At 42.4% G+C, this 12,652-nt stretch overlaps 1 protein-coding gene across 4 annotated transcripts in view; it reads right to left on the reverse strand.

The window, feature by feature from the left end:
* Nucleotides 1-4,943: 4,943 nt before the first annotated feature.
* The window catches only part of phldb2b (pleckstrin homology-like domain, family B, member 2b), a 35,877-nt gene continuing 28,168 nt past the window's right edge, over nt 4,944-12,652 (reverse strand). For 2 of the 4 annotated variants that reach the window (XM_072378772.1, XM_072378775.1), the window contains 10 exons: nt 12,433-12,570; nt 12,100-12,297; nt 11,799-11,942; nt 11,588-11,687; nt 10,386-10,536; nt 8,129-8,219; nt 7,811-7,957; nt 7,007-7,226; nt 6,836-6,921; nt 4,944-6,686 (listed from right to left, as the gene is read on the reverse strand). In XM_072378772.1, coding sequence (XP_072234873.1) covers nt 6,546-6,686; nt 6,836-6,921; nt 7,007-7,226; nt 7,811-7,957; nt 8,129-8,219; nt 10,386-10,536; nt 11,588-11,687; nt 11,799-11,942; nt 12,100-12,297; nt 12,433-12,570 — 1,416 coding nt within the window. In that variant the 3' untranslated portion in view covers nt 4,944-6,545. The remainder of the gene's footprint in view (nt 6,687-6,835; nt 6,922-7,006; nt 7,227-7,810; nt 7,958-8,128; nt 8,220-10,385; nt 10,537-11,587; nt 11,688-11,798; nt 11,943-12,099; nt 12,298-12,432; nt 12,571-12,652) is intronic. The other 2 variants (XM_072378773.1, XM_072378774.1) reach the window with 2 other exon arrangements.

Here is a 12,652-nt window from a genome sequence, read left to right on the forward strand (position 1 = left end):
GAGACGGGACCGAACCAGAAGTTTTGATGAGATGCGTAACAGCAGCAGGGCAGAAATCTGCCAAGTCTAAATATTCCTGTCAGTCGAGATCTTGTTAAGTCTCATTCCCCGCGGCGCTGCGGTGTCTCGGATGATAGAACCTCCCATAATCAAATTGCTCAATGTTTAAACTCTTGTTTCTGTTGTGAATAGTAGACTTTGCCACAGTAACAGGGACGGGATCAGCAGGTTTCTACAGAGAAGCGAGAGGCTGACTGGTTGATGGTAGCTGGGTCTGTAGCTGCTCAGAAAACAGAGCATGTAACCACACACACACACACACACACACACACACACACACACACACACACATATACATATACATATACACATATTATGCTTCCAAAGGAGTAAATTATGAACATACAACTGAATCACTGAACTAGGAGTGAACATATATTAAGAAAATGTATCTAGTTTTTAATTCTAATATATATATATATATTGAAATAGTTTGTAATGGAAAATTTTATTTTGCCTTATGCTTGTGTCTCATCGTGTTTAAATCACTTGTAAGACTCAATCTTCTTTTCCAGGTATTAGATGCACAAGATGTTCCAGTAAAATATTTCTTTAGTTCTTGTGAAACTTGGTCTTTTTTTTTTTCCCCTGGCATAAGATGTTTCCAATCAGACATTTCTGTATGTCATTGTTCATTCTGTTTTGCGCACTCCACAAGGCCATCTGGCGCATCAAGAAATAAGAAGAAGTTAGCCTGCGTAGTCTGATACAAAGACATTTTTTTCCTTCTCCGGTCTTTGGGTATAAATAATATGACATGCACTGAAACTGTAAGTCCGAGTTACACTGTGACACAGGTGCTCTGTGTTGCTCTACTTCAAATACCTGCCTGAATGCTTTACATCATAACAGTGCTTTGATAATCATTATTTTTTTCCACCCCACATTTTCACATTTTGTGGTAATCATTTTTTTTCACAGTTTTCTTCTGTCACTTTTCTATATTCTTTTTATTCCTCAAACTGTTTTTTTTTATAATTATTCTTTCATTTTGCCCTTTATGGCAGTTAATTCCTTGAATTCATGTGCGTTAAGCGGGTAAAGAGTGAAAAGTTGAGACTGGCCCTTTGACTCCTCCTATATTGCTCATACTGTCATGCATTCTGGCTCCAGCTGGTAACTTGTTTTGCTTCTGCACTGTGGTGGAATTTCTGGAACCTAAATTATTTCCTCAAGATCTACTTATTGTTTTTAATGAGCTTTTCCTTATTGACAAGTCTCGATAGTGTTGAAATCACTTCCTTATCACCTTATCAGGTCAGAATGAATGCACAAAAAACAAGTGTTGGCTCTTCCAGCCTCACTTAATTGTCCCCCCCTCAAGAGTCTGATTTAATTCCCATCACACAGAAAAAGGAACATTGTAAGATGGCTGGCGTTGTTCCCCCTTGTAAAAATGAACATTTACTTAGTTCAGATTATCAGCTTGTCCTCAGCCTCCTTCCTGTTGGAACACTAATTCTGACAACTATGACAAAGCTTGCAACAGCAACAGATTTAGGATGGGGGAACAAAACATTTGCTCGGCTGCTTCTGCAGGTTTGTCATGCAACCGTGATAAGCCAAGCTGCATGTCCTCAGTGTAACATGAAAACATCTCAGCTAGCCGATTTACAAATGCAGCCTTATCTTAAGTCAAATAGTGTTGATAAAGATCATTTGAAAACACTGCCAGTAATGGTGTAAAATGGAATAAAAACATATGAAAACATATAACGAAACTAACTGTTCTAAAACGTGACAGCAATCATGGCTCCAAAGTGGACCCCATCCATCACAGTACATCATAATATGATAACCAGCGCTGGAGCGCATTTTTACAAATGTAACACAGAGGAATGAGCGATTAAACTGCAACTGTGTACTTTGTTAAACTGCTGATTAGTAAATAAGATGAATTATGTGGCAGTATAGGGTACATGTATTTGCTCATAAAGCACCATAGATATAAAAAATATTGTTATCTGGAGCAATCAAGTTACTGTAATGTAGTAGTCATAAGATTAATTGTATACAGCCCTCTCTATATAGGCCACAGTTTATCACGGAGCCCAAATTAAACTGCATTCTTGTGTTTAGGTCTTTGTTGACAGCTCATATTCGGTGCTCTAGATCATTTGCCAAAAATGAGAGGTTCATCACAGTCCCCTGAAAGGATTAAAGTTTTTCATCACTGCTATTGGGTTGCAAAAAGTCACTTGTTTACTGTAGTAATAGTAATGTCAAATGTCCAATTGAAGACTTACTTTGCTAATGAATTGTTTTATAAGAATCTGATTTGCCCTTCTGCACAAAGGCATTGCCAATAAATTAACTAATAAAACAAAAGGCTGGTCAAAGGCCAACAGGGAGAGGAAAACCTCTCTATGACTGAAACAATCGACTGAAACTCCACTGTCATCGGACCAGACATTTCCGCGTGCGAGTTGTTCCCTTAATATTGTTTTCCCTGTTCTCATAGTGTTCAGTGTCGGTTTCAATATTTCTTGTCCTCCTCTTGCTTTCAGTATCAGACATAATACATTTATAACTGTAATATATACAGAGTGTGTTGTGCACACTAGCACTATATTGCCAATTATACGGTTTATCTATCTGATTTCACTCACAAAAGGAATCATGGGGGATTTTACAAACCAATCAAAATGGCATGCGTGCGGTCGTTGCTGTGACGCTGCGATCATATGACGTATGTAACGTGATTTGCGTATGAGAGGTCTGTTGTCCTGAGTCAGGCTCAATAATTGCTAGCTTTATGATGTGACGTCGTCGCTGTCACGTACCCCCCTCCAGCCAGTAAATTTACCGTGTTTCTGTTACCGTGTTCTCTCGGTTCGCCTTACCAGTTTAAAATAGTTAAATAAATGGAGACGGGACACCGAGCTCGCCAGTCAGCGGCTGTCGCGCTCACTCACCACTTTATTGAACTACAACTCCCAAAAACTCAGACAAAAGTCAGCCAACACTATGGTAACCCTGGGGAGAGTCTTCCTAACGAGACAAAACAAAGCGTACGAGAAAGCCATTTTTATCCATGAATCCTTTCTTTCAGATCACCGTTTTTCTTACATAAAATCGCAAAGCATCGAAGGATATTGCTGCCTGGAAATGTATCTGTCCCATTCAAGTGACCCTGCCATGCTGTTGAAGTTCTACATCTGACAGTACCCATCGCCACCACACGGGGGTGCACTACCTGCAAGTTATTAAACCTAAAGGGATCCATGAGATAACAATAGTGAATTTACCTGCCATTGATTAAATATGTAATGGCTTAATATATCGAAATAAGGCCGACACACCTGCTCAATGTTATAGCCTTTATTACCTTTTTTAAAAAATAAATACAAAACACAAAATTACTTGTTACAATAAATCAGAGAAGAAGCAACACATAAAGCAGAAGAAAATGCAATTAAACAAACAACTGGCTATAACTACAGCGAGGAAAACTATGTAGATAAATGAAAAAGAAAATTGAGTACCATTTCTAGCAAAGAAGAAGAAAGAAATGTAGTGTATGGTTACTGTGTGGTTCTCTCTTTTGGCTTAACTTAGATCATTTGATCAAACTTAACAGATCTCTCCTTGTCTAATATTAACGTGTGTGATAGAGTTTCTTATACAATGTCGAATCATAAAACATTTTGTGTCTCAACAAGACACCGCATGGTCGTAACCTAATTATATCAAAGATATCTGGTTTCTCTGGGACAGAAAAGTAATCTTGAAGCAGCAATTAAATTGGCCAGTGGAAGTCCATATTTCTCATTTAAATATTCCAAGTGAAACGCGAAGCACTCAAGTCACCAGAGTCAGCCTAATCCCAGCTCCCACCCTTGGCTGGAGCGCTCGGCCCCTCCTTTTTCAATTTTGCTGGGATACGGTGCTTCTTTTCATTTGGAGATCAAGAAGCAGTGGTCGTCCAGCCCTTGGGGCATTGGTGCTATTTGGTTGGCTGGATGACCACTTCTCCTTGATCTCCAAAAGAAAGGGGGAACCTACACGAGTGGAAAAGGGAGATGTAGGGCAAAGGGAGGTGAATTAGCTACTCTCTCATACTCAAACGACTTGTTTCAAAAGGGAAGAAACAATAGAGGGGGTAAAAAGTAATACTTGTAGCCATATTTCGCATCGATAAGTGAAGACATAAAGCCAGCCACAGTGTTCCCAAAGGTGGCCTGTCCATTTGGCATGAAAACATATCCACTTCATATTCTTTCAGTCCTTATTTGTTTAATAGAGGTATTCACAAGACACTTCAGCTTTTCTTTTTCTTTTCTCGCATGTCAATTTCCTGCAAATGAAAACCGGCACATAGTGTTCGGATGCTGTCAAAAGCCTCAGCTGGTCTGCGGTAACTGGCACATTTTGTCAGGCAACGCATCCCCACAGAAACGGACTCCTTAAGACACCGACAGCATTAAAGGTCAGATATATCATTTATTATTACTTATATGAAAATACAAAATTAAGATACATGCACCGATAGTGGCATAAATACAGTCTGATAAACTTGAAAAAATGAAGAAAAAATCTACTCTTCCAGAGTAACAGCTCCATTAGTTGGATGGGCATGTGCTTGGTATGCCGTGCTAGAAGAGACTACATATGTCATTTTGATCTTATTGTACTAAAAGAGAAAAAACAAAAATAAAACACAGAAATCAAATCACTTGAACAAATACTTTGGTCGACAAAATGACAAAAGAAACGGAAAAAAAATGCCAGATGCAAGACGAGACGTGCACTAAGCAGTGAGCTGAGCTATCGTATAACACAGGACATCGCATACGACAAAACAGAGACTGCAGTATCATACAAAGAGCAGCTTTAGTAATCATACTGGAATAGTGATTGAAAGCAAAACATTTGTTTGGGGGGGGGGGTAATACAAGTAAATGCCGTTCAATGGAGGATAAGTGGACAAAAGCAGCACAACAATCAGTCCGTTTCAAATGAAGTGTACCACAGGCTCGACTGCTTGAATCTTAAAAAGAAAACTTTGTCCATGGCGTCGATTATACAAACAAATGTTGCTCTCAAAGGATATCTGGTCTGCATGTAGAGATGGTGCCCATTTCTTTTCCATAAAAATGGCCCAAATGTATATATTTCAGCTGATAATGGATCTTAACTGAGATTGGGCGTCTCAAAGAAAAACAAGAACAAAGTCTCAAAAAGCACAATTTTAAACCAAAATGTACAAATACCAAATACTTTGTGCCTCTCGTGTGTTTGTAGCTTCAGACGGAAGGAAAGAAAAAAAAAAAAAGCATTCTAACCAGACGTTTTTTCTGTGGAAATACATTTAAAACAGCAACAATAATCAGTCACTAAAGAAATAAACACCCGACCATCCTAGTGTCTAATTACACTGCTGTTTAAGGAGTATAACATGAGGGTGTGTCTTGAAATATTGCGTGTCATTAGCACCTTGGAGCTACATTAGAAACCCACAGTCCATAGCAGTGAGCTTGGGTCACGCACCCAGAACAGGCACTTCTATGTCAAACATGCAGATAGAAACATAATAATACGATGCACGATACGGCTTAGACCTGAGAATAACACAGTAATAACACACAACTGTGAACTGTGCTGGAAAAAATAAAGGAAGTTAGAGACAGATCTTTCCTAATTTATCATACCGTTTGTTTTTCTGGTTCAAAACACTCAAATTGGGAAAATTTTGCACGAAAAACCCCCCCAAAGCAAAACCAAAAAAAAAACCCTGTGGCTGGTGCAGAAGGTGTCGGTCAGAACAGGACGTGGTGTTGAGTTCAAACAGGTTTCCTGTGAAAAGCTGTCTAAAGAGGAGCTGCTGAGACATGGTCACACTGAGCTCAAGGTAAAAGTGTGGTTAACACATCTCTAACATGACTGTAGATCCTTAATGCTTGAGCAAAAAGTGTAAGGCACGCTTGAATTTATTTCTAAGGCAGCGCTGATCTCTGATCTCCTTCATTCAATTACTGCTGTTGGATTAAACTACAAGATTGCAGATAAATGTAAGAATAACTGTCCTATGTGTGTCCACACTGTCACGTGATTGCTCCGCACCAAAGTCACCCATTAGATGTTCCAAAGCTACCTCTGTCTCACCGTGAGAGATAAAAGTACTATCCCTAACTAACCCAGAAGGCATTGAGAATTGTTCCTTTAAGAAGTTCCCCTATTGTTCCCCAGAAGGAAAGAGCATGTGTGATGAAAGTTGTGTCATCGCTCATTTTCAGTTCTGTTTCAACTGTTCACCCTGGGACCCAGGAAAAATGGAGGAGAAGGGGTTGCGGTCATCGGACACTAAAAGTTGCTGATCAGAGCTCAGCTTTTCATCGAAGGATATGTGGAGGAGCTGTGTAGTTTCCCCTGATATGAGTCCGAACGCTGCATTGATGCCTTGCTGGGACAAAGCCCTGCCAGAGATAAACGCTACATGGACACGCTCCAATATGTTGCCACAGGCGGTCGCCCCCACCTCGCCACTACACCATGAACTGGGTGTATCCTTCAGCACCTGTGACTATCACATCCATCCAGATCCTCATTGCCTCAGGGGACGGAGCGACCATGTAGTAGACTCTGTCGTGAGTCTTCACGCTGAAGGTTAGCGAGGGGTTTGGACTCTGAGGAGGAGAATGAAAAAAACTAATAAGAAGTATGTAAGAAGAATAGAGGGAGAGGAGGAATGATGGGTCGTGTAAAAGAGGAGGTCACAGATAAGTCAAAGCATTGTCTCTGAATGCAACACGTGCTTCAACACGTAAACACAAACCTTGTGTGCATTCTTCAAATGATCGTAATATACTTCTTCTATGGCTTGGAAATAAATCACTCCTTTTAGCTTGGCTTCGTGCTTGTCTGCAGAAGACATAAAATGAGATAAATGCGTGAAAGAGTCGACTCGGTTGTGTCTTTCTGCGCTTGAAAGCGTCTTCTGCCCTACCTGCGTAGTAAGAAAGCGTGCGTCGGTTGCGGTCAAAGACGAACCAGCGTTTCTTCCAGGTTTTGATCTTGCCACCCATCTTGACCAGATAGCCCCGGCAGGTTTTTTCGGAGATGGACAAGTGGAAGCACGTGTCCGTGCTGTGGCCCGCCGACTCGATGTGAGCCCGCAGGTCAAAGTCGTCTTTTCTCACCGGCAGGTAGCGAGTTAGCGGCCGGGACTGGAGGGAGCAGAGTGGAAACATTCAAAGACCCCACGGATGGATGGGATTTAGCAAACATTAAAGTGTAAGAGTCTTTCTTCAGGTGACAGCAGTTGATGGTCCAAAGAAAAGGACTGAAGGTGACAGATGAAGCTCACGATGTCAGCAGGGCCAAAAACAGACCAACAGAGGGACATTTTGCATGAAACATACTAACAAGATGGAATCTACTGTCAAAAGGATAAAGTTACTCCTCTAAAGTTAGTCCAATCCCTGAAGGGATGTCTACAAAAATCAACCTTTTTCCCATCTGAGGAGCCAAAATACAAAGTATGAAGGGAATATTTTAGCTGCCAAACTAACATAGAGTTGTGATGTTCTGACTTTGCTGAACTTCTCGGTTAGGGAGACATATCTGATTGGTCCAGATTCCTTAGCATCATGCACTGTATTACGACCAAAAGCTTCTGCATTTCTATCGATATTAACATTGTATTTACCTGATTCACTGCTTCATCAACACATTCTACAAGCTATGATGGAGATTCTTTATGAGATGACATGACAGCTCAGACAGGTGCACATCAGCCCGTCGTGCTCACCTGTGCTCTTTGTTTTTCCCGCAGTTTCACCTCGCGGTCGATGAGTTTCTGCCGTCTGCTCGTCTCTTCCTGTAACCTCTTCTCCAAATCCTCCCGTCTTCTCCTCTCGTCTTCCAGGGCCTGCTTTCGCATTTCCATTTCTTGCTCCTGAGAAAACGATACGAGCGATTGTAAACACGCAAGGATTTGTTTGCTTTCTCTGTATTTCCTGCAGTTATACTGAGTTTGGGGAATTTATCATCAAGGCAGATCAAGGCTTGTCATTTTGCTAGAAAAAGACACTCGGCCTTATATGGAAGCCTTGAATACGAGCAATACCTTGTATTCCATGAGGCGGCTCTTCTCGGCCTGCGCCTCTCTCAGCAGGCGCTCCATCTCCTCCAGCTTGGCCATATTTGATGTGCTGGCACTGCGGGAACACAGAACAGTCATCACACCCACCGCTTAGAAAACAGTCAACAAAAGCCAAGTCAAAGTGCACGATGCTGAACAACTAATGTGTTGATTGTGTAATAAAGTTGAGCATCTGCCAAGTTAATCCGTGAAACCCGCTCCATCAGCAGCTGAACCAATTCAAACTTTTTCATGCGTTTTTCTCTCTTTTTTCCTTTTTGCACATTACTCTTTCTGTGGGTGCACTAAATCAACGAGCAGCACTTTTGGGATTGGTGTAATCCAGTGTTAAACTGCTCCAGAATACACACATGAAACACGTATGTGAAGAGTTGGAGCTAAAAAAAGAATTCAAACCCAAACGCCACGCTCCCCAGGGAATACTCCTGATTATCCTCTGCCTAAGCATATGTGTATCTGTGTGTGTGTGTGTGCCAAATCACAGAGGAAATCCATTTGGAGAGGAAGCCCGGAATGTGCCGGCAATTTTAGGATTGGACCGTCTCCCGTCTCTCTCCGTCTCTGTGACTCTGGGCTGCTGCGTCGGGCAGCGTTCGAGTCTAGCTTTGTGTATCCCAGACTGCAGATGGTCTGCACATGATGTGCATTCTTGACAGACATCAAAGGGAAGGAGTTTGTATACATATTTGTCCGAGTGAGGCTTTAAACACAATTCACGCTCCGCTCTCTAATTCTGCTCACCCCTCCTCAAGCCAACACGCACACACACAGAACTGTGTTTACATCAGTTCTGATGACATTATCTTGATGAACATTCATTTTAAAAAGGGGCACAAGAATAGAAAAGACAAAAGAAACTGTATGAACTAATCTATGTCCCCATAATATACCTAATACAGGAACACACACACACACACACACACAGTTCTCTCTTATCTGGAGCCAGAGGGAAATGGATACCCTGTGCTGATGTGTGATGATGTCACAACATTGTAAAGAGGAATGGTACACATTATGCTAAAGTATACACAAATCAGAGGAATGGGGGGGGGGGGATAAAAGTGGAAACAGAAAAGAGAAAAAAAGCGACTGGGTGGGAGGGTTTGAAAGATGAGAAAAACCAGGAGCCTGGAGAGGAAATAAAAAATTATTTTTCCCGCTCACTGGTCTTTTTTTCTTTTCTTCCCCTTTTCTTTATTCTAATATGCAGCGTTTTGAATCCAGTTTGGTGTCAAATCAACTTCAGAGTTCTCAATAATCATTCTGCTGCGGACAGCTCAACACCACACCGCCAGCGCTTGTTCATGGTTGTTCACTTGAAATATGAACAGTACTTATTCCGAAGGGAAAAGCACCCAAAGCACCTGGAACGACAGGACTGAACAAAAGCACTTCATTTAAACTACGAATCATTTCATAGATAAAAAAATAATTTGTGGAACAATCACTTCAAGCTCCACACTCACATAAACCCAGTCTCCTCATCTTCTTACCTTAATCGATGAGAGGGAATTGCACTCATAGTCATTATGTACCATCCTGGGTTAAATTCAGTCTCTCATTTCTTCGGATCATTTGAGAACAATTTCATTTTTCTTGCTCCAACATAATTTTTCCAAAACAAAACACATCACCAGCGAGATGGAAAAAAAAAACCTGCTCTATCGTAACACCTTCCCAATCCGGTGCAGGTTAACAGGAGGAAATCCAACAAGAATCCAGCTCAGGATGAAAAAAAGTCCCAACTCAGAGAGATCATTCTGCTAAAAAAGGTCTGAGACGAGGGGAGGAAAAAGATCGATTTAACAGCCGGGGAGAGGAGAGAAGGAGAGCAAGCACACATGGTTTCAGTACAGATGGGGGGCTGAACCCCCAGATGTACCTCCACACTCATGCTGGTTCGTTCAGTTCATCTGAATCTGAGGGGGGTCGACTGTTAACATGCACACACACACACACACACACATATATATACAGACCGTCTTCCGTAACCTGATCCCGAGAGCACTAATCAAGCGTCCACCTTGGCTCATATAACACACAGTGTTCCCCAAGGAGGGAACATGAAAGGCGGGAAACTTTTCCACACACTTTTTACATGAACCGACTCTAAACTAGTCTAGTTTTTTCCCCAGCTCCACATACCGCGTCCCAGGAGTTACAGTATGTGGCAAAAGTTTGCCCTTGTTACTTCTGCCATTATACAACAGGTGCCACATACCTGGAGACATTGTCGGGGGAGCAGGCAGATATGCTGGTTTCAATGGAGTCGCTGCTATCCACACTCAACGTGTCGAAAGCCTGGTTGTCACGGTAGCCGAAGGTATCGAGGTAGACGTTAGTCTGGGAGGCGGCCCGGGAGCCTTGCTGGCCTACACAGACAGTGAGAGAAGTTACAAACAGCCCTTTTTCACCTTCACCATGCATGCACCCATGTGTTGTACCTGTCTCTGACGCTCCCTCTGGGACACTTTGCCCAGATGGCTTTAAATTTTGAGCACAATGGCCCGCCACTTTGACACGTGTTTTCACCCAAGTCCCAGGAAAAAAATCACTGTTATTTTAGGTCAAATTTGCTCCCAAACAGTAGCAAGCACACAAAAACAAAAAAAAATCTAAAAGCTAGTGATAAAACAAGCTCTCGTATTAAAATATATGTCCTCAAAGTATCCCGAAGCGGCTCAAAGATGTCCGGAGAGTGAAAAACACAGACTGATGACAAATTTACTGAGCAGATACTTTGAAGAGAGACTAACTCAGCCTCTGGGTACAGGAAGAGGCACACACACAACAAACTGATACCATCAGACCCATAAAGCAGACCCACCCATCAGATGAGCCAGATCAAGGAACCAAAGGGACCCAGGGACCAGATACACACTCCATTTCCCAGAAAAAAAAAGTGTAAAATCTGTAGAAACTGAGGTGGATTTCTAAGATAGAAGATCTCAGTCTATCTTTTTAAACAGTGACAGGCGTATGCGCCAAAAGAATCCTGTCACATTCCTGCATTATCTTGTCCCAACCAATGAGCTACAGTGCAATTTTCCACAACACATCTTTGTGAACACCCACAAAACCAAACCTCTAACATGGACACCGTTTCCATATAAGGTGTATTATAACGTGTGTGTTGGAGATGAGGCTCCATATCTACCCCTGGTGATTATTTTCATGTAGACATGAGTGGCACATGTATTTGGATGTATCTGCAACCTCCATGAACAAGTGCATTACAATACATTGGCAGGTAGAAAAAGCATGAAAAAAACAAACAATGGCTATGAACAGCAGAGGCTGCTCCATTCAAAGATTATACGGACCTAATAATACGGAACCGTCCCAAGTGCAAGTGTGAAAAACTGTAGCGTCTCCTCTCTTCCCTTCAATAAACGGTTCGTGAGTACGTTTGTGTGAGTTTACCTTTATGGAGACGCCGAGATTCACTTTCCTTGTTGAACAGGGGGAAAATTCTTGGAAGGATGCTGCCACAACTTGTACTCTGTGCCAGAGGCTGATGGGGCTACACAGGGGGGGGGAGAAAGCATTTCACTTACAAGACTGTGAAATCAACCCATCACTGGTTTTCACTTATGCCTTCTCCGCAGACCCTTTGCTGTACATGTTGGTGTACCTTGGTTGGGAAGCTCCGTCCGAGCGTGGCGCACGTGAACTGGGGGTTCAGCGTGGGGGTGGTTCTCTTCCTGGGTAAAGTATCACTCAGATGTGACCCGCCTTCCCTCTCAGACCTTTTCCTCTCCTCCAGCAAACGGAAATGCTAATAAAACACACAGAGACCGAGGACATGTGAATGTCTGTCAGTTATTCATAATGGGATTTAACAAAATAAATCGAAACTATAACGTCCCATTTGAGTTTGCCCTGAAAAAAAACACACAGCTGCTGATGTAAACACACAACCACACGCACATTACCTGCCTGTGTCGCTGATGATGGTTTTTGACAGGAAGGGGGGGTGGGGGAGAGTCAGGAAGAGGGGAGGGGTCTCGATATGTCACCATGATCTCTGGCCAGTGCACAGAGGGAGTTTTAGGGAGGGGACGAGAATTAAGATGGGACGAAGAAGAAGAGGAGGAGCAGTGACAGTCGGCTTGTGAGGAGGAATGACAGAGCTTCGAAAAAAGAAAGAGAAATGGTCAGAAAACGGAAACAGTGCAAAAGAAGTTAGGGGGGGAAAGAAGATACTCATCATCTGCCTGTGTGTTCTAAACAACGCATGAAAACCCAAAAAAAACCTCGACACACACCTCATCCTCCGTTGGTTTGGGGGGGTCGTCGTCAGGGGTCTCGGGAGAGGCTTTGCCCAGAGAGGGGGCAGGGGCAGATTTAGGGTTCTGCCCAAGCTGTGAGTAAAGCTCATTGATTTCACTGACTGTGACATAGCCCTGGAGGGTATCATGAGGAGAAATAGGGGAGAGAGAAACGGGTGAGGCATAGAACGATGTGAGTCAGCCATATTAAGATGTC

Source organism: Leuresthes tenuis, unplaced genomic scaffold (assembly GCF_036924035.1).
Source record: "Leuresthes tenuis unplaced genomic scaffold, fLeuTen1.0.hap1 SCAF_24, whole genome shotgun sequence".
NCBI classification, from domain to species: domain Eukaryota; kingdom Metazoa; phylum Chordata; class Actinopteri; order Atheriniformes; family Atherinopsidae; genus Leuresthes; species Leuresthes tenuis.